We start from the raw sequence: 22735 nt of genomic DNA on the forward strand, positions 1-22735 counted from the left end.
CTACATGCCTCAGCAACTAAACTTATGAAAAAATCCACTGGCCAGTGCAGTAAACAAACACCAGCTCAATTCTTAACAGCATAAAGTACTATCAAAGTGAGCACACAGGTGTTGCAATCACTGGTTATTATAGAAATAGGTAATTAGAGCTGGTCCACATTTTGTTGCTGCACCCTAAAGGAATGAATCAGCTGTTACTTAATGTTGCATATGCTGGGGTGTAATTCGTTTTTTCCACTTGTACAAAGCTCTCTTTCATTCAGGGCTTAAATGGACTGATACTTTTATAGCACTCTTCTGCTCTAACTGAGCATTCAAAGCAATTTTATACAAGAACTGTTTTTCAGCACCTTGTCTAACATTGTCACACACACTCATCAGGGACAACTTGGGCTGGAGTAGCTGGGGGATGACCTTGGTAGAAAACCCACTCTGCTTCCTGAGCCACAGTTGCCTTGTTGAAAATCCAAACTGTGGATCAAAGGAAATACAATCAGTCTGAACCAGTGTTAAAATCACACAAAGAATAATGAGAATTCACATCTAATGAAGCATGATTTGACAGGTAGCAATTTGTGGCTCACTCTCACAAAACATTTAACATGTCATTAATGATGAATGAGTCTCCACATCAAAGTAATTTAAATGCACATTACAGACTTAAACTTCCTGTATAAGTTACATCAAACTTGGTAGCATATGTAAATATAAAAAAGTCCTTAAATGTCTTTCACCAGTGCCAGTTGTGTCCATAGGTATGTCTCAGACACTGAGCACAGCTGTTGAAGGTAAATGTGCGGAGGTTAATTCACCTAACAGAACCATATACCTTCAATTTACAAAACAGATCATTTTTTTCACAAATATGTGAAATATATTCAACATGTAAGCACAAAATAGGGCACAAAGAAAAGGATGTTTCATCAGCCAGCAATGCAAAGATTTCACTTTGCAGTGGTAAATGGGCTCGTCCTCATATAGTGCTTTTCTACTCTATCTTAAACAACTTGCCCAATTTACCTAGAAGATGACCTGCACTGTGGCCTGAGCTACAGCCACCTGGTGGCATTATAGTGGCATTTCGGCAGTTGTGACTACTGGACAATGTATTAGAGAAAGTCAAGATAAATTATAAATATTATTGTTGCATTATTTTTTCCTAGATAACTACCAGATTTATACCCATGATGTACCGTTTGTATAATTCAATTTAACCTATGTAAGTGGCCGATGCCATTGCTAGCATTCATGTGTGGTGTCCTTGTGGTCATGTCCCAGTGTGTTTCATGACTGAAACAAATAAAATCCTGGCGCTTTCTTCCTTCCCTTAAATTGTCTGTCAGAGTTTTTCCACATTCCCTCACAGTAGTTTTGGCAATCTTCTACGAATTTGCTGAAATACGTGAGTCCTTGAATTGCATCTATAATTTTATTATCTCACTGAGCCCCTCAGGGAAAAAAGTAGCAGGGAATAAATAAAAGTAATCCATGGTACCAAAATGCCAATCACAACAGTTGAAAGCATGGAAGCAACATGTGGTTACAATTCCAGGAAAGTAACCATGACTTTACGTCATGGAACTGGCTCAGGTGTCAGTACTTGTGGACACCCAAATGATCCTTGGAGGACAGAGACAGGTTGCAACCACAAAATGAATAAAGGTGCAACATACAGTATGCTCCTTTGATCTGAAATCATTTATCTAAATCTCAGGAGCTGGACCACATCTCAAACACATCCCTTCCAATCACACCTGTGTGAATTTGCTCCAAACACCCATTTGTTCTTGTTCCAGTGCTTGAGTCCAGATGGCACATTGCAGTTGTTCATAGTCTTGCTGACCAAAAGAAAATTTCAGTAGTTCCTTTCCACACCATTTCATGAAGTCTGCAGTTTTTATTAAACATCATGACCGGATTAACACAAACATGTCACTAGATGCTATTGAGATAACAAGAACCATCACACATGCAAATGCCACAGTCAGTCATATCTACAAACCAATCTTTCTGTGGAAAGCATATTTCCTAATAATGTTTAATGTACAATACTGGATTACACAGCAGTGGGGAATACATTCCATTAGAGTAGATCTACACTGTAGTCTTCAATGACGCTATGCAACAAACCGGTGAAAGGCACTAACTCTAGCCCCATAGAGGTCAAAGTGAAATGCACACCTTAAAGTAATTAACTTGTTAACTGGAGATAATTTAGAGATTTCAATTAAAACAAATAAACGCATGTGCTGTCAGTCTGGCTACACTGCTGGAGAGAAACCTAGAGTTGTTTTATTTCCTTCATTCAATGATGAATAGTAAGGTGTTCTAGCTTTAGGACGGGCTTTTTATTTGAAGGCTTTCCAGGCTAAATGATGATCTTCTAAATTTGTCAGATGCTATTCAACTGCAGCTTATGAGTTTCTGTTTTAAGGTGTGCATTTCATAGTTATACCAGGGAGTCAAGTACTTACGGTGGCCCAACTGCAACTTAAGAAAACACCAGCAATAAGAAAAACGCTGCAAAAGCACACAAAACACAACGGAAACAGGAAAAAACAGATTTCCAAAAGCACAAGGGAAGTGTTTCTGGGGAGACAATAACCCGACGGACCAGTTGAGGGAACCAAAATATGCTAAGAATTGCGCTGAGAGACACTTAAAAGAAGTGAAGGGTCTGTCAGTTTTGTGAGGAAAGAAAAGATGAGAGGTAAGTGTGTTAGCCTAACTATTAGCCTAAAATCAATCATCAGTATCATATGAATCATGATAAAACACACCTACCCTGTTTTGGTGTGCCATTTTTGTTCACCTCTACACTCATTTTTAAAAATTCTTCTGTACTTCTCTCTGTTACAACAGTGCTAGTCTCACTATTTGGCTTTTACACATTGGCAACCTTCAGTTAGTTCAGCGTGCCTCTTCATTACATTTCTCAACACAGCCTTGCCCCATCCAGCATCAGTGTGCTCCCCTTTGGGACACTTGACTCTGGCCCTTTGTATCATGCTTCTAGTCCATTCCTTCATTATTACTCTCTCTCATCCACAACATTTCTTATTATCACAATTAAACTTGATAAGTTGTCTAAATCATAAATGTGATCATCCTCTTAAATAGACCAACTATAATCCCTGAGATATCTCTCTCCATTCATGCAGACAGCGTGGCCTTGATCAACATAATGATCTGTCATCATCTAATGTGACTATATTTAGAAATTTGACTTATTTCAGTCTTCTATTCCAGTTTCAACCTGCTTTTCAGAATTTTCCGTGTTGCGACCCCATTTCCCAAACCCATCTCCTTGCTGTAAATTAAAATGTGCAATATAAGGTTATCACAGTGGCATGAATTTCATCTAAATTAGAAACTGGTTCCTCCCATCTACCTTTAATTATCAGCTGTCACTACTTATTACAAGCTTTCAGCACTAAATGCATCTTTCTCGCTGTCTAGTGTTATGATTTCTTCCCGCAGCATCATTAAACTTCATTGAAACACATTCACAACCACCTGCCACATACGCGTAAATTCAATCTGCTGTCTTTGGGAATCTGACACTGTTAGGGCACTGCTGACCTTGATGAGACCTTCCCCAAACCATTATCAATAAATTATTTGTCAGTCACATTTGGGATTGGCATCCTTGGTAGTGAAGTGGTATTATTTTTTAAAAACATCATCAGTGTGTGAATGTGTGTGTGAATGGGTGGATGACTGAATATGTAAAGCGCTTTGGGGTCCTTAGGGACTAGTAAAGCGCTATATAAATACAGGCCATTTAAAAACATCATGTCCAGGTTTCAGTGCTTAACCGTGTAGCGCCAAGGGTGTCATATTTGATGATATGTGTTTTTGAGATCGCTACGTAATCTGTTTTTTCCCCGGTAAACCTGATGTATACAGACATAAGCAGTGCAACTATGAGCACAAAAATGCAGTAAGTAAGCAAAAATGATACAAAATTATTATTTTTTATTTTGTCAGAAGGTTCAATAAAGACTTCAGTTTCAAAAAATGTATTTTTCTGTGATATATTTCATGGTCCAGACTCAGTGTAAATGCTAGATATAATGTCTCGTAGTCATGCATTTATGTATTCAAGTTATGAAATTCTCAAGAGTGATCAGTAACTGCTCACTAAGGACTCCTAATTCCTAAAGGATTCCACATGTAAAACTATTACGGTTTTCTTCCCCCCAAATAAACTTCATTTTCTGTCTTGGATCTTTTGGATGGTTAAAAACATTACCTTCATTATGGTGTTGATTTTCACTGCCTGTCACTTGCATAACAGTAATGTGATTTAACTGCACTAATCACCACCATGATGACTGTATGAATCAGCTTAAATTACCCTGCTTCTCATTTTGCATGGTTCTCTTACTGCTGAGGCAAACAAGTATGTATAAATGTCTTGTTGTGAAGTCACAAAGTAAAAGACATACACATGTTTTTTTGGGGGGTTTTTTTGCCATCTGAATCTCAAGGGTACAAAGGATGCAGCAGACAAATCATCCATCTGATCTTAATCCACGATTTAGAAAAAAGAAAGAAAATGAATAAAGTGAGACATATAAAGGCAACTGACACGTTCAAACACAGTTTTCAGCGTTCACCTTCCTTTCCATCCAGCTGCCTTTCATATAAATGAAAGTCATTCGAGTTTCTGGCAACTCTATTGCTCGTCCTTACTTAAATTTCATTTGGCAAGCATCCACAGAGCTTTGAGTTGCAGGAAGTAGTGAGATTGAAAGATACTGGTGATACACTCAGGACAGTGATTTAATAAAAGTGTATATGTATAGAAGTGTGGGGAGGAAGTGTATGCAGTGACTCCTTCAAATGGCAGCTAACACTAAATTTGGGATTTTTGGGTAAGCTGGCTCTTTGGTATTTTTTCTCTCTTCAATAGTCACCTGCTTTTAGTTCCTTTTTCAAAGCCCCACACTATGCTTATTCTAAATAAAATAAATAAATAAATACAAATAAAATAACAAAAGCAACCAGCAGGCAAAATAATTTCAGTGAGAACTATAATTATACTCAGAGACAGTGTATCTTCATAATTTGTAATCCTTATCAGCTGATGTGACAAGAGGAAAAACATGATATTTATTCAAACTACCAACCCTGTCTTTTTCAGGTGGAGACCATGTATGTACACGGTTGTAAAATATGTAGAGCTAAGCAAAGTCAGCTGGTTTTATGATGACTACAGATGTTTGTAATTAAATTCACACCAATCCATCCAATGTTATACTTTATATTTATATAGTCTTCACTAACTTTAGTAGCTAAGGAAGGAAAGCACGAGCTCTACCACAAGTAAACATTGTAAAATTACTAAATGTTGCTAAAAAGACAGATAACTTTAGGCACCAAATAAATAAGTAATAAAATAATGTGGTTAGATTTTCCTTAGGAAATTGTTGTTAACATGATTAGTAGAGTAAACAGCAATTAAGGGGGGGAGTTTTCCCATTGCCAAGAATGAAGGAGAAAACAAGGTGGTGTAGTACGTATCAATCCAGGACTCACTGGATGTCTCATTGTCACTGAAAATTGAATTTTTATACTCCAGACTAAGAGAAATAACCTCAATTGAAAGCAAAAATTACAGAAATTACATCTAGTCCACAAGAGCCACATGCATCGAAATAAAGAGTTCTGTGCTTTAATAATGAATTGGACAATAAAAGCTGCATCTGTAAATTCATTTATGAATTCTTTAAAAAAATCATTTTATTTATTCAAACATTATTTTAAATTAAATTATTACATAATAAATTACTTTAGTAAAAACACTATTTTTAAATCAGTTTTTCAAAACGAATTACTAATCCACCAAAATGAATTTCACCGTATCCGTAGCCAGTCTTGTTAATGATCTCACTGAGGGGCTTCAGGCCGATGCAGAACAGCAGTGGGGACAGAGCATCTCCTTGGTAGATCCCGCACTTGATGGTGACTTGTGCTATTGGCTTGAAGTTGGCCTCTAGCGTTGTCCGCCACATCCCCATTGAGTTCCTGATGAAGGCTCTCAGGGTTTTGTTGATCTTGTATAGTTCCAGGCATTCCAGGATCCATTTGTGGGGCATTGAGTCATAGGCCTTCTTGTAATCAATCAAGGGAGTCTGGTCTACCAGTAGCTGGTGTTTTTGCGCCTCTGGTATTCTTGCCAGTTCCTTTCTGTGCCCCGCTCATGTATTGACCCATGTGCCTGTTCATCTTAGCCGCTATGATGCCTGACAGGAGCTTCCACGTGTCACGGCCAAGGTCGGCTGACTGGAGGACCCAAATGCAGAATGCACACGTAACACCCCGTAGACGAGAAAACATGAACAAAACTTTATTTTTTCCAAAAAAACAAAACGTCAAGACATAAATTACTAAATACTATGAACTAAAGTGTTCCTTCAATGCCTGAACCAAACCTGAAACAAGAACTTGATCTCTAAGTAATAATTGGCAAAGCTTAAATCTTCATAGAAACTCCTCATGACCAAAGAAGGGAGATGCAGAATGTGGGAAATGCACCGGAAGTCTCAGCACACTGCAACGAGAGGAGAGTGGCTTTAGTGATAAAGCTTAGGGAAAAGTATCCGGGTAAAGCTTGAAAACATGGCATTACTTTGCCTTACTGTTCCTGGGCGGAGGGTGGACGCAGAGGGAGTACAAGGTCCGGGAGTGGTGGCTGACGAGGCCAGCTGGAGGCAGGAGGGCAGGCAGGTGAGCGCGGTTGACAGGAGCTGAGAAGACTGAGCTGACAGGCATGAACCAGCGAAGAGGGTCCAGTAGGTATTGCCGTGGGTGGAGTGGATAAGGACTTAGCAGCTATGGGGAAAAACAGTAAGTCACGGATGGCAAAATTATTCCTTGGTTTGAGTTGCCTGAAGCAACACTGACTAGGTGTAGCAGAAACTGTGGCGAGTAGTGGAGTGAGCGCTGGTCCATAAATGCTGACAGCTCAGCACAGGTGAAGAGACTCGTCAGTGTGCGGTGACTCCACCCCAAGGCGGAGACAGCAGCTCAGAGACAACACAGCTGTGCCCACCTGGATCATGACACCATGTGGTACTGAGGCAGGTTACTGGCCGATAGTTGGATATGACTGGTCCTTTCCGGGGGGTCCTTGGGGATCAGGCCTTCTGGCCTTCAGTTAGCCAATCTGGGTGTGTCTCTTCAATTAGCAGCTGGTTCATTTGTGCTGCGAAACGCTCATGAAGTGCAGTCAGCTTCTTCAGCCAGTAGGTGTGAATCACTCAGGGCCAGGTGCTGTCCAACTCTTCATACTGGAGACCTGTTCTTGGATGTCTGCCACTGTGATGATCTTGGCCTCTAGTCTGCTTCTTCATGGTGGGTACTGCTCCTTGTGGCTGTTCACCTTGTAGCCAAGCATCTCACTGGTAGATCAGCTGATTAATCTTGTGATGGTCTCAGTAGAAATTGTCTAGTAGACCTTCCTTCAGGCTTGGTACCCAATGTTGGGTAGGGATGATGATAATATTTCAATCTGACCTGTCATCCTGTCTCCCCCTCGCCATTGCATTTGTCTTGTACCTTGTCAATTTCTAGTCATGAGAGCAGTTCATTCACCGAATGTTGGAACACTGAGCAACTAGTTGTTTCACCGTCAACCTGGATGCTGGGTATTCAGTAGGTCCCACATCCTATTCATGTAGCCCCTTCCGCTGGAGTTACCTGCATAGTAGCATTCCAACAGCGTCCTGTTATCATCTCTTGCCCATTTGTGCCTTCTTGTTTCAGTAGCTCACTTCTCATCAGTGGTTCCTGAACACTTTACCCAAACCTTGTTAATTGTTAATATCTGTCTGTCTGTCTGTCTGTCTGTCTATATAGATGTATGCTGTCCTATACATTTTTCTAATTGGGATAGGGATGTATCCCAATCCTAATATATCTAACCAGATATATTTAGACATGATGTCTTAGCAATTCAAATATCTGGGATGGCCAGTCTTAAGTTCTCTTCGAACCCAGAGGGCTTTATTAGCCACCTGCCATGCCTGGTGCAGCCACAGCCCACTGAGCCCATGTGCCCTGCAGAGCCCCAGTCCAGAAGAACATGTGCAGCTCCAGCCAGAGCCAAAGTGTCCACAGGGTGCTGCACACACATCTCTATCCAGAGACTTGGCAATTAAAGAAACCCTCTGATTCTGACCTCTGTGAATTCAAACTACCAGTGCTGCCTGAAGCTCTCCTGCCATGTGAAACTGCTCCACATACCAAGCTCCTGTATCAATAGCAGGGCACTCCTGACCACAGACTGCCGGAAAAGCAAAGCTAGCCCACCTGCCCACCTGGGACTTGTTTTCATCGGGGATGTGTGGGAGCTGCTCCTTAAATTCTCTTTATTATGAGATATTTTCTGTTTGATTATTAGTTTACTTATTGTCTACCCACCATACTACCAAGCCTACCTGGGAAAATGTGCAAGAGATACAACGCTGAAGCCATGAGGAACCATGACATAGTGTTTAGAAGTAGGCTACTGGAACAGGGCATACATGGAGAATGACTGACAATATGTTATTGATGGGATACTACAATGGCAGCCAAGCCACTGAGAGAGTATCTCAGTGCAATAACATCAGGAGACTCATATGGATACAGTGGAAAAACCCAGGCAGAAAAAAGCAGTGGAATTAAACTAGATGATGTCTAGCCATCGAGGGCATGACTCCCTAGATCACTAACAAACACTCATCAGAGTAGATGCTTGCAGATTTAATCACTGCTATATGCACCATCCCCATCTGCAAGTAGAGGAACTCCCACCCTCCATGTAGAGGAAGGCTGGAGGCCAAAATCGAGGAAGCACAGAAGGATGTACAGAAGTATAGAAGGGTGCCATGAGAGACAGGGTCTGGATGCACAGCAAGATGCCCATAACTGAAACTCTACAAACTGCCAAATAAAGGCTCTGGCCAAACAATTGGCCTGCTCCCCAAAGCTCCATCCAGGGTATACTCTTACCTGATGATCCTCTAATCGCCTGAGCCAAGGTAGTTTTGTCTTTCGGATGAACCAGTTTTTGTCTGAGCGTGTTGCTGGGTCTAGACAAAACTCCAAAACACAAACTTAACAATGTGGTGTACGCTGTACAGTGCAGCGAGGAATGCTCAGACCTCTACATTGGAGAGACCAAACAGCCACTTCACAAGCGCATGGCACAACATAGAAGAGCCACCTCCACAGGACAAGACTCAGCAGTCCATCTGCATCTTAAGGATAAAGGACACTCTTTCGAGGATGCCAATGTTCACATTTTGGACAGAGAGGACAGATGGTTTGAAAGAGGAGTGAAAGAAGCCACTCACATCCTGGGCCATCTGACCTCAGGAATTCGCATGATAAGGTGGGGCCAGGTCTCACAATGAGCTCACCCGAAACTCTGGCTGATTGGGACCCACACCCAGTTTCACACCTTGGCTCAGGCGATTAGAGGATCATCAGGGGTCCTTTTGTCCCTCTGTGGGGGGAAACTCCCACTAGGTTTATATCTGGGACTCTCCACCATTTGACCTTAGAACTGAAGAAGCTTCTCGGATGAGAGGTGAAACGTCTTCAAGCAACTTAAAGAAGTCCAGACGCTTTTCTTTGCAAGCTCCTTTGACAACAAACCATAGCAATCTCCCAGAAAAAGAGCCAATCAGCATTAGAAAGGCAACAGTGAGTCTCTGAAATAAAATACTGAAGTGTGTAATGAATATAGTACCAGTACATTTGGTAACCCTGAAGCTAAGACCTTCATCACTCTTCTTCTGCAAGGCTGCCTGGCCTCTGGAGAATAGATGACTGAATGAGATAGTACAGCTAAGATCTCAGTGGTTTACCTGGTCTATGATAATAAGCATGAACCTTAATGGGCCATTGATTTCAGGACCCCTTAGAATCCACCCAGAAATAAGGATGTTAATTTGTGTCAGAAACAGAAGTTTCTTTGGGGAAAGCACATTTTAAAAGAGAAGAAGAGGCAACACATCTTCCTGAAAGACAGCAAAAGAGAGAGTCTTCCATCTGCAGATCAATTCTTATTGTATGTTATGTGTCAGTGTTGCTCCAGATCCATAAATTTCTGTTTTATAACTCTTGACTCATCCCTCCTGTGTAGACCATATCGTATTATTTAATTAGTATACATGAATTTTTTCTTTGTTCTCCCACCAGAGCTGTCCATCATGTGTGCGTTGCTTGTCAAGTCAAGTGCAAAAGGGAAATTAGGAAGGTGTCTCTTTTTCTCCAGTTGTAATTTTTCTGTATGCATTTGTGTTTTATTATGTTGAACAGGATGCATTCTAAAGGAAACACTCTAAAGTCTGCTATTTTGCTTTTCTTCTGCAGGTACAATGTGGATACTAGGAGCTCCAATCTTTCCAAACATGTAAGCAGCTTAATATGTCCAATGACCACAGGTCCACTGGCATGAAGCCCAGAAAAAAATTGAGTTAACCTTATTTAAAAACAAAAAAATTTAATCAAGTTTTATTTCAGTGGGTTTCACAAAAGTGGTTTTGCTTATCGTAGTTTGGGTGGTAGTACTAAAAAATTGTCTCAATTGGTTTTTGTTATTATGATGAAGTGTGACATTTGTCAGACTGTAAGAACAGGTAAAATAGTACATCACAATACAAACATTGGACACCTCTCAACATACATGTCTTGTTGTGTACTAACTTGTTGTCTACTTTGCATTAAAAATGTTATATTGATATTGATTGAAACCCATCTTATAAAAAACAAAACTCTTCCTCATCACGCGTCAGATTCAGTTGTGGAGCTGTCATCAATAGCCAGGAAATGGAGCCCTCTATTTTTTCGCAGGTTGACAGATGTGAACAAGCAGGCCTCTCTGTAGACTATACTGTTTACAGATGACACTATGATTTGTAGTTAGCATTGGGAGTAGGTAGAAGAGAACCTGGAGATGTGTTATTATGCTCTATTGAGAAGTGGAATGAAAGTCAATAGAAGCAAGAAAGAACACATGTGTAAATAACAGGGAGACACATGTAACAGTGAAGATGCAAGGAGTAGAGGATGTGAAGGTAGCAGACAAGATTAGAAATAATACATCAGAGGGACAGCTCAGGCTAAGTGGTTTTTAGAGGCAAGGTTTTGGTGAATATAGGGGGCAGAAGATGTTGAAGATGGGACTGCCATGCAGAAAGATAGGAGGAAGACCACAGAACAGAAGGCAGACATGCAGAGGGTTGGTGTGCCTGTGATCTAGGTACTAATCTGATGCTGAATAGCTGCCTATATGTCAGACATGTAGCAACTGACTGGCACCTTGTCCAGGGTACATGCTACCACTGTCAGTGTGGTCCGGCTCCACTCCAGCTGTAATTTTACCTGAATTCAACATCAAACAAAATTTAGTACAGTATCTACTAAAGTATCTACAGAAAGCATAAATCAAAACATTATTTTTTAATTTGCACCCTACCGTAATGATTCATAAAAGCATTACTTTAAGCTCAGTGCACTGCAGCTCTGACTAGTCTTCATCTTTCTTAAATTTGGAAGAAAAATTAATTTATTTGTGAACTTGAGGTCTTTTCATTGTGTCTTTCCAGCTTCTCTAACATGTGTCTGCCTTTCCTTACTGCCTCCCCTCCTGGATAAGCAGAAGGTAAGCTATCATTATGTCCTGTACTCCCTGCTTACTGCACCATTTCTTTAAGTGATGTGGACCCTAGCTCAAACCCTAATCCTAAAACATTTTTTGGAGAAAAGCAAAAAGAACCCAAATCTATAAAAATAATAATTTGATTTATCTCAGAATTATTTTTTGCCAAAAATGGGATTAGAAAACGAAGACTACAATGAAATCTTCTGATAGTATAGCGTTAACCTTAGGGTTAGAGTCATGTCTGACGATGAGTCACAGGGTCAGACACATCGCCAAGGTCTAAGCAATGTGTTAAGCATACAGCAAACTGACCTTTCGGTGTGTTTCTGTAACTGCATCGCTAATTCCAACAGAAATGAATGAAGCCGCACTGAGATTACAGAGATTACAAATGTAATCTGAAAATCCTGTAAGAGAATGTTTTTATGACAGCTATGGTGTATTATTTTAACTACAAAAAATGTTGCTTAAAGCAGAACAATTTAATTACAAAAGCTCAATTCAATGAAGTATAAAATATGGACAAAATGCAAAGCAATTAGACAGTTTCAGTAACTAGGCGCTAACTAGCTGCTGTGTTAGTCCTAAGCAGTCTGCTGTAATCAATCAACGTCTAGACATCTCATTACTATTGCATCTTCAATTAATGTTTACAAAAGAATTTCCAATTACTTCTTTATTTTAAATCCAAGTAACCCAAATTGAAATCATATATAACATGGTAGCTGTAACTCTGTTAACCTATCAACAGCCACATTTTAGAAATTAGCCAACGTGCAGCACACAGTGACTGAGTGCAATGAATTCACTATGATGATTTCCCTACTCTGTAAAGGACTTCCTGGGTCAGATGTTCTGCACGTTAGGTGAGATCATTGGTTCACCTGGCGGCAGGCTGGAAAGGACTCTTTCGTAAGTACAACATACACACAGCGTCACCCATACAGTAGTTGTCTTTGAAGCTGGTTTAGGACACTATCCTTAATGTCAACATCTTGTTTAGTCCTATTTACAAGTGCAGAAAATCTTTGGTATCGCAGCCTGATTAACAAATACAAACAGTTCAGAGGTGACATCTCAGCCATAAGCATTTCAAACATTTAACTGGGTTGAGATCTGAGATCTGACTTTGACCGTGCCACTACAACCCTGTGATTATTTTTGTTTTCAGTCATTGTGTTGTAGATTTTCTGGTGTGCTTGTGGTCATTGTGCTGTTGTATGACCCACCTTGGAAAGCTTTATCAATCAGACAGATGGCCTCACCTTTGACTGGAATACTCTAGTGTGTAGGGGAGTTAATGGTCGAGGGGTGGCTGTGGCTCAGGTGGCAGATCAACTACTGATTGGAAGGATGGTGGTTCGATCCGTGGCTTCCCCAGTCTGCATGTCAAATATCCTTGGGCAAGATACTAACCCCAAGTTAGTGGGGTTAGTATCAAATGTTACAAATGTTTGGTTTTTTGGTTGTTGTTTTTTGTTGCATGGTTTGAATGGAATACGCCTCCTACAAATATTGTGCCATTGTGTTAACACACACCTGAATACTCCAGAAGACTGCCTAAACAGGTTTTAGAGGCCAAACTTGCTGATGATCAAGTTTTAATCAAGTACTTGGTTTTATTTAATTAAGGACTTAAGGACAGATAAAATGCTAACTATATGTTTGTCTAAAGGTGTTGCATTATGGCACAACAGTTAGTACTGGTGAAAGAATACATACAACTGTAATGCACTTTGGGTGAAATTGAGAGGGTGACCTGTCTACCTTTGATGGATCCATCGTCACCTCAGTTCAGGACGGCACATCTGATGAAGCTGCAGTTAGTGCTCTCCAACTTTGGAGAGAGCAGAAAAGCAAGTGGAGCGTTTGCCCGAGGCTGAGAACGTAAAACAAGATGAGGTTCCTATTTCACCTAGCGTCTTGTTTATGTGCTTTTAGAGCCTGTGGCCTTCCATATGTTCTGCCTGTAATTAGATGGTCACCACAACCAACTGAGTAGCAAACTGTGGTCAGGTTCAAACCATGATGGTAAAAAGAGGTCATTTGCTTTATTGCACATATGAATGAAGTGAAATTAAAACTTAAATGATGCAGTATGTCATGTGTCTTGTAGAGATATACAATTAGTTAAAAAAAAGAAGCTACCACTAAATGAAAATTGTGTTGATTGTGCGCCACACTGCAGTTCCTCTTTGTTGAAGCCTGAAGGAGCATTTCCTAGTTCAGGCAGCTTGTCAATGAGTGGAGGAAAGGCTCTGATACCCTTGGATTCCAGTGCAGTGTTATAGAAACTTGGGCGTCATTGTGTGTGTAGAACTGCTGGCCTGGTCCTATCAACTGAAGCCTTATAAGGGACGTGGGTTGTGTTCTTAAGAGTCAAAGTGTGCAGAGAGATTATTGATTACAGGAAGCTACAACATGGATTGAAGTCCCACTCACTTGGTAAAAAGCCACATATGTATGAAGGCAACAGAAATATGTGATGAACACTGATGTTCATGGTCTAGATAAATGCCAGCACAGTAACATTTCAAATTTAGTGACAGTCTGACATTTACTGAATGTAATGATACGACTGAGAAATTTAATCTTTGTGCATTTCAGTTAGTCTGGCTTAGCAAAAAACCTGGGTGAAATAGTAGGGGTGGGTAAATCAACCTTCCAATAACTCTACAATGTGTTATTTAATTGCCATATATTTTAACTAGTAACCCTCAAGTCCATGCATGTCTTATGATAAGAAAGTCTTAAGTCAAGATTTATAAGTTCCAGCGACGTCAAAATCCAAAGGATTCGTGTTTTAATTCCTAAACTTCTGCCAAGTTCAGAACATGTAATTCTTTGCAATATCAGTAGTGAATATTCTTCAAACTAAAAATGGTTTTGTACTAAGTGACAAAATAATTCCTCACAAGTGAAACATTTGTAGTCACCACAGAGCAGATAGCTTAAACTTTGATTTGATACACACACACACACACACACACACACACCAACGCACACATAGAGTCAAAACAGAAAACACAGTTTATATCATACATTGTGATGGACCAAGCAGTAAAGGACAGTCAGACACAGGCTAAAGTAGAAAAAACAAGAGCTTGGGCTCATAAAAGAGGTCAACGTAACAGAACGCTACTCAGAAAAATGGCAACACTACCTCAAGCAACCTGACCTACCAAAATGAGACCAAGAGGAAACTTAAATAGTGGCTGATCAACCCACAAAGACACAAAAAGGGGTAGAACACACAAAAACCTAACAAAAACTAACATAGCAAATCCCATTCCCCCCCATGATCCAGAGTTGTGGTATGACCCAATTTGCAGGTCTCCACATAGGCTTGCCCCGCCCCCTTTTACACCTCTTAGGGACTTGAGCAGCTTTTACTAAGGTAACCAGAAAACAAATACAAAGATTAAACTAAAATGTGGGCACTTATGTTAGAATACATTATTGTGTATGAGATGGTAAAAATAAAGAAATTATAAACTAACACAAATTCTTTATTAATCTGTAAATTCAATCCTATATTTAAAGACAGCACAATACAAGTGTAGTGTAATAAATAAGTCTCTATTGTAGCCCTGTGATGTTTGGCAGATGTTACCCAATATGTGTGGCTGTAACTGCAGCCATCACATGCATTTTGACACGTAGCCTATAGGAGAAGCATGATGACGTAAGAGTTTTCACTTCAAAGTGAAGATACAGACAGGATTGTATTAGAATAATACTTGTTCTTTTAATAACAGATGTGTTTCCAAGGCAACTGTGAGCACGGAGTCTACTTTATGCTCCCTACTGCTGAAAGATCCAGTTGGTGAGCCATTTTCTTCATATTGGCCCATTCTCCTCTGATAAAGATGACATCAGAGCCATGGCGAGGATCTATTTTGAGATAATGGGTGGGGAGAGGAAGAGAGCCCTGTGGCATTTAACGTGTCAGATGAGAAAATTATTAGGGAAACCCACCTTGTGCATCAAGTCACGATGCACACTTCTTTGTTTAACCAGGCTAAGTGCTTGCAGGCAGACACATTTTTGCATATGCAATAGCAATCACCCACCTGCTGAACTAAGTTCATTTGCCTCCTGTGCTTTTGCTAATGCACTCCACAGTCAAATGCTGGATTAAGTTGTGTGGGTGCAGGGACACTTGACACATGACCAAGGAACAAGCTTATTAGAGGTGCATTTACAAATCAAACAGATCATATTGTGTGTGAAAAGGATTGTTGCAGTTTGTGACGGAGAACTGATCTAAGCGGTTTGTTTTAAGAAAATTCTAAACTTTCATCTGTTTTAAAGTAATTCCTGTTCACTAAAGCACAAAAGGGGACTGCATTCTGTGAGGAATATACAGAGAAGGCATTTTCGTGCTCAAGAGCGAGAACAAAGAAGCAATAATTAGTGTGAAGCGGTGCTCGCTAAAGCATGTAGTGCTAAATCATTCTGCATATCATGTGATGTGCAGATAAGTATGTTTTATTTTTAAAGAAAGCAACCCTTATTGCTTTACGTAGCCTACGACCGAATCATTTGGATTTTCTTTCATAGTGAATCTGCAACAGAAAAGCACAATTTACACAATCCCTGTGATGACTCTGATGTTCCCATCATTCTTGTAAAACCGTTCAAAGGTCAGTTTCAGCTCCTGAACATTTCTTATTGATAACAGATAATAACAGTGCAACGCTCAGTACCGATTGAGCATTGCACCTCTGCTACATTTGCACGCCCAGAATAGGTGATTAAAAAAAAAAAGAATGGAAATCAATGCAGCTGTACCACAAATTGTATATTTTTCCCTATGAAAACTTTGTACCTATCTAAGATCTAGTCAGACTCTGTGTGTTATACCAATTCTGGTTAATGCATCCTTGAGTTTGTAGCCTGCAGAGAAGATTAGTAGTGAACTGTGGGGTTTTTTCTTTACTCTTTGAAATGTAGACTTTCCCTCTAAAGAGCGCTAACCAAACTGATGCTACTTGAGGACATCTATAAGCTGAAAAGAAGGGTTTAGGAACCTTTAACACCTTTAGAGAAATAAAAAAATCATCCCTCAATTGTTGTTTCTGAAAGGTGTGACGCATAAAACTCAGATATTCAGCATCATAAATTAAAACAATGAGCACTCCAAGAGCATAACTCTCTGCCACAGGAACTGCGTAGGCAGTATTTATTTTACCTATTTAACTATTTACAGGTCAGAGGTCAAATAAATGTTAGTCTTGGATGTCTAACAATCCTGATGCGTCAACTGAGTGAGACCTACTAAGCATTATGCAAATGAAATAAACTATAGCAACCATGAGTAAATGAACAAACATATATTCTCTCTCAAAGGAGCAAAAACACTTTCATGGCATCGTGCTTGTTATGGGAGAAATCGGGCATGGGAGGGCTGAAGATGGATGTTAACTTACTGCCTCTGAGAGTGTTTACTGATGCTGTGAAGTGCAACCCTGGCGCTCTCTCTGACCTCACGCCACACTATTTATATTATTATGCTATCAACAACCCGCGTGTTGTACTAGACGAGATCCGAAGGCCTACAAAAGTTTGGATGCTTATCCAAATTTTTGTAGGCTAAGATGGGTAACAACCCTCAGTCACTGGACTCTGCCTGGAGCTGCAGTCACTTGAACAAGTCAACCACGGTCACTGGTCACTGCTAAGGTATTTACCCAATGTTTATTAATTGTTCATATTGCCACGTCTCTGTGTATTACCCCTTACACTGTCAATGTGTCAACACAGCTCATTTGTGATGGATGATGATGATACTGTGTTGAGTTGAGGATATCCTTAATTTTCGGTCACTAAATGCTGCTGTTTTTGCCTGTTAGCTGTTGTTAGCTGTTGTTCGCTGTTGTTTATCATTTTCCAAATTGAGTTGATTGATTCAGCTGCCCGTCACTAGCAGATCAACTGCCCATTTGCGCATGTGCGAAGGTAACTTTACATAGACAAACTGACCGAAATGCATTGACAGAAACATTTCAGGGATTTTGAGTCATTCTGCACTCCAAATGCGTTAAAAGTGTTAAATTTTTTGTATCGAGTTAATCGTGATGACGGCTTAATCTGTGTTAACGCGTTCATTTTGACAGCACTACTTTTTACTTTTAGCCTGGCTAATTATCCTCCAGGGCCTCATTATAATTTAAAATTAATTTGAACATGGGAAGCAGCAAGCAGTGCCTTTGCCTGTGGTTAGTATTTACAGCACAGTGAGTATGAATCACTTCTTTGGTCACAGAAGTGAATAAGTGAATTGTGGAGCAGATTTTCAGGCTGTCAAAATCATAATTGATTTGCTCTCTGTCCTCCTGAGCTATGGGATCTGACTTTGCAGATATATTTTGACACATTGCTTCTCGCTTGATTCCACATTGGACTTCACATGCCTTTTTGGCAAAGCTAAGCCATTAATCTCAGCTAAACCAAACAGCTCAGACACTGCTGCATACTCATCTGAGATCTGACAAAAGTACTATCAGCTGGCACACTTTATTAACTTTCTTGCTTAATGAGGCATCTGCCTCTCCGATGTAAATCTTTTTCTATTGGTCCGTCTGATTAAATATTAAAAAGTCATATGTAGAAGGACGCTTGATGTTTCTCCCATCCAGTGTGGCACTGGCAGATCAGTCCCTATAACTCATTCCTGTAACAGACTTGTTATTTCATTCCATGGGACTACTCTTTTTGGCCCACCCAATACTTAAATATTAGTTCTGTTCATCTGACAAGAACCAGATGATCCCCATCTCTCTGAAAGCTTCAGATTTAAACCTGAAAGTAACATCGAAGCCCGTGGTTTTGCCGTTGATAGGTTGCATGAGTTTTGATAGAGGAGGACTGATTGTTGTTTTGATCTGATTGTCACCTGCGTGTCCTTCTACTGTCTGAGTTGTATTTATTGTGAGGTGTTCAGTGATGAGGTTGCCATGGAAAGTTGTACTGAGCCCCTGTGTGGGAGACTCTGACTGCTGCTAAGCTCTCAGCCAGACAAGTATCACAGCACCATGAAAGGAAGCCCTAAATTAAGTCCTTGGGGAGTCTTTGGAGAAAAAGATATTTTCAGGCTGTTTTCACGCCCACAAACTCTGGAAATTCTTGAAAGAATCAGGACCAGACACTGTCAAAATGTTGACCTTTCAGACTTGTTGCACTCAAATGGAGATTTGTCAGATGCATTTTCACTACTGGAAATATACCAGTTTGTTTGGGATGCCTGGGTACAGTGCAGAACACTGCCTCACTCTGTCTGCGAAGTGTCTAAAAGTTTTAAATACAGCTGGACTTGAAAAGTCAGAACTATTCAAGGTAGCATTGTATTTGTGAAAACTGCTTTGGTGGGAAATTTTAAGGGTGGCAGTAAACCTCAAGAGTTAAAGTGAAAGTACAAGTTTTCCACTTCTCCACCACAGTCTGCAACTTTGTGTTGGCTAGTGTTACGACCTGTCTAGGAGCCAGGTCATAACATGAATGGAGCACTCGCCCCCCCTTCCCCCCCAGATCCAACCAACCACAGGAAACAAATATCTGTTCATCGCAGTGTCATTTATTCACAACATAATGAAAAGGAAACAACAAAACAGGTTTCTTCCTGTTAAGAGGGAGTTTTTCCTTCCCACTGTCACCAAAGCGCTTGCTCACAGGGGATCATATGATTGCTGGGGTTTTCTTTGTTTTCTTTGTATTATTGTGGGGTCTTTACTGTACTGTATAAAATACCTTGTGGCAACTATTGTTGTGATTTGGCGCTATATATAACAAAATTGAACTGAAAAATTGAAGTGAAGAATCCACTGCTGCAGAACTGTTTTGAAAACAAAGATTGTAAATTGATTGTAAAGAGTACGTGCCTCTATACCTCTGACACTATGTTTAACCAGCAAGACCATCAAGTTGTTTCCAAACCAAAAGTGATGCCTTGACCAAAATGTACGCTCTCTCTTTGAGGTGCAGGGGAAAAATCTCTTACAGTAATGCCTGGAGAGAAGTGAAGAAGCTCTGCTCTGTGTCATAGTGCATTACATACGCTACACTCCAGAAAACCCTGAGCCTTTGCCAATTAGTTAAAACAACATAAATGACTGTGAGAACCAAGTTCTTCACATTGAAATCTGTTCCCCTTCCTTCAGGTAAAAGATACAGAACCATCAGGGCACATCCCAATATACTGAGGAGCAGCTAACCCCCCCTCCCAAAACACATACAGGAGGGCACTGACATGTGTTCTTCCTCATCTAATGATATAAAAAGCTTTGCAGTGGCTGTTTTCTCCTCCTCCTGTCCATGCTCACTCCATTTAAATAGCTCTGTACCCATCCATAGGTCACTGTACCACCATAAACGGTTCTCAAATCGACTTATTTTCTTCAAACATGCATAATTAAATCTCATCCAGTACAGAGGATGGAGTTACTTTCCACAAATAAATTAAATCCCAACAAACATCAATTTACAGCAGGAACAAGGTGCGCGCACACACACACGCACGCACGCACACACACACACACACACACACACACACACACACACACACACACTGCCTTTGGCATTCTCAGCACCGTGAGAAATAAATGTGAGAAATGTGAGAAATAAATGATAGAACGATAGAATTGTTTTATTTTTCATTTGCATTGTTCAGCTTAGTCTCTGACTGGCTGAACAAATGTATTCTCTCTTCCTTTTTTCAGTCCTTTCATGTATAATGTGGTTAAAAATTAAATGATGCAGCACTGGACTAAAGCCATTCACAAAGCTATTACACTGACTCACTGTGACTGACTGTTAAATCACTTCAGAATACAACACAATGTGACTAAAAATGTCTGAGATGTTCTTTGCCCACAGGTATTTTTATTCGCCGCTTTGGGTTTGTTCCTTCTCTCTCAGCCTCCTCTCTTGCTAAGCATCCAGGAAGGTCACAGCCTCTTAAATTTCTACAAAGGCATTCCACATTTCTTGGCTCTGACAAGATTAAGATTTAGATGAAAACTGTGATTGGGTTCCAGAACTGCCCTCCTTCCTATCTCACTTCATTTGAGTGTTTTTCTTAGTCTCTCTGACCACTTGTTTTAATTAAACTATGAACCCTGTGTGCAATTATGATAAAATCATCACTGAAACAAAACAGCGGGGTGCTGTTCACTTGAGCTTCTGATAAAAGACTTTCCTACTATTCGGTAGTTGAAGCTGGATGTAATTCTGTACAATACGACTGATTGTGCTTGAGATTATACCTTCATCAGTAGGCACCTGTTAGGTATTACAGAGCAGGTGAACCTTTTGTCCTCACTGATGCACGTAGGAAGCGAAAGCTGGGCTGTGTAGTCGGACCCAACAGACAAGCATACAAAAACTACAAATGGCCCAAAAAGTTAATGCTGGTTCTGATGGATAGGTGTCAGAATAAAGTTTCAGTTTGTTGCATACACACGAGTTAGGGTGCCCATGCATCCCCTCTCTACTGCTGACACTTCCAACAATGATCATGTGAGCATCATAACTGGACTGCATTGATGCCCAGATGCGTGTGTCACTTACCTGGCACACACCTGGCAACATGATACACTATGGAAAGAAGGCAAGTTGGTTGAGGCAATGTGATGCTTTGGGCAACGTTTTGCTGGGAAAAACCATTTGCCTCTTTCAGATACATAATGTTCTCTGCCCCAAAGCAAAAGATGGCTCAAGAATGGTTCGAGAAGCTGCTGCATGTTTGAAATCTTGACTTGACCTCCAAATCGCCCAGATCTGAATCAAATTAAGCACCTGTGGGATGTGTTGGACAAACAAGTCTGATCCATGGAGACCCTGCCTCACATCACCACAGCACACCTTCAGTCTAGTGCGCACAAATCTTCTTTAAGTTATTAAAAAGGATCCTGTACAACAAAATCCTGCTCATTTCATACTGAGAAGAAACAGTTTAATGAATTCATTAAAAGCTCACCATTACCATGTCATTCATGGCCATGAAGAGTGGATATAAACTTCTGACCTCACCTGTAAAACAGGTACTAGGAGTCTTCAGTCAGTATTCCCCCATTACATCATGTGATCAACATCACACATGTGTGTGACCACTTACAGTTGTTGATCAAGTAGAAGTACCGTGATGTAAAAGGGCTCCGCCAACAGGTCTGGGATAAGTCAGCCTCCATTGTGAAAGCTCCAGCTGATTATCCTGTGAAACACACGACTTTGGACCTTGACCTTGGCTGAAAATAATTAGCATTCTATTAACGCCGTTTATGCCGTTTAGACATTCACACGTGCCTTGTTTTTTGAAGCCACAAATAAAAAACCTTCCCACATATATAACCCCAACATGAGATACAACTATGCAGGAAAGAAGAAAAAGTATATTCAGTGTGAGTGACATCCAGCCAGCCTGTTACTGAGCCTAAATAAAATATGCTGATCACCTGCAGGGTAAATATAGCAGAGCCATTTAAAAACCTCGCACCAAAACCTCTCAAGATCCCTCCCCTCACTGACACCACCCAGACCATGACCCACTGGTAAAACTGGATCACGTTTATTTGCCAGCATTTCCTCACAGCACGGGTGAGACGAGGAGACAGTGGGTGGCGTACTATGGCATCTCCAGCTAATTATCTATTTGGACAAGGATCAAACCCTCCACTGTGGAAATTATGTCCATGTTATGTTTATGCATGTCTGAGCATTATACATACCAAAAAGTCTGCTTACTGACTGGAAAGAGGCCAGAAGGAAAGGGCTCTAACAGAAGCACTGACAAGCACTGGGTGCAATGTGATTCACATGTTACTGTAGTCATGTTGTATTTTTCAGTTGTGGACAAACGTAACACATTATTGTACTACATTCAGTAATTACACTACAGTTGCAGTTATGTAGTTTCTTCTGTTACAAAGGTTCACGGCTCTGACAAATTAACATTTAGATGAAAACTGTGATTGGGTTCCAAAACTGCCCTGCTTCCTGTCTCACTTCATTTGAGTGTTTTTCTTAGTCTCTCTGACCACTTGTTTTGGCCCTGTTAATTAAACCATGAACCCTGTG

General features: G+C 40.4%; 1 protein-coding gene across 2 annotated transcripts in view; it reads left to right on the plus strand.

The window, feature by feature from the left end:
* Window positions 1-22735, plus strand: part of LOC147329821 (copine-9-like) — a 191677-nt gene that overhangs the window by 59284 nt on the left and 109658 nt on the right. For both annotated transcript variants that reach the window (XM_086291172.1, XM_086291173.1), the window contains 2 exons: window positions 10372-10411; window positions 12495-12574. In XM_086291172.1, coding sequence (XP_086147298.1) covers window positions 10372-10411; window positions 12495-12574 — 120 coding nt within the window. The remainder of the gene's footprint in view (window positions 1-10371; window positions 10412-12494; window positions 12575-22735) is intronic.

The sequence above is a fragment of the Aulonocara sp. 'chitande type north' Nkhata Bay genome, linkage group LG5 (genome assembly GCF_057382095.1).
Source record: "Aulonocara sp. 'chitande type north' Nkhata Bay isolate Kocher_YH1m ecotype deep benthic linkage group LG5, A_spYH_male_GT1.1, whole genome shotgun sequence".
Classification (NCBI taxonomy): Eukaryota; Metazoa; Chordata; class Actinopteri; order Cichliformes; family Cichlidae; genus Aulonocara; species Aulonocara sp. 'chitande type north' Nkhata Bay.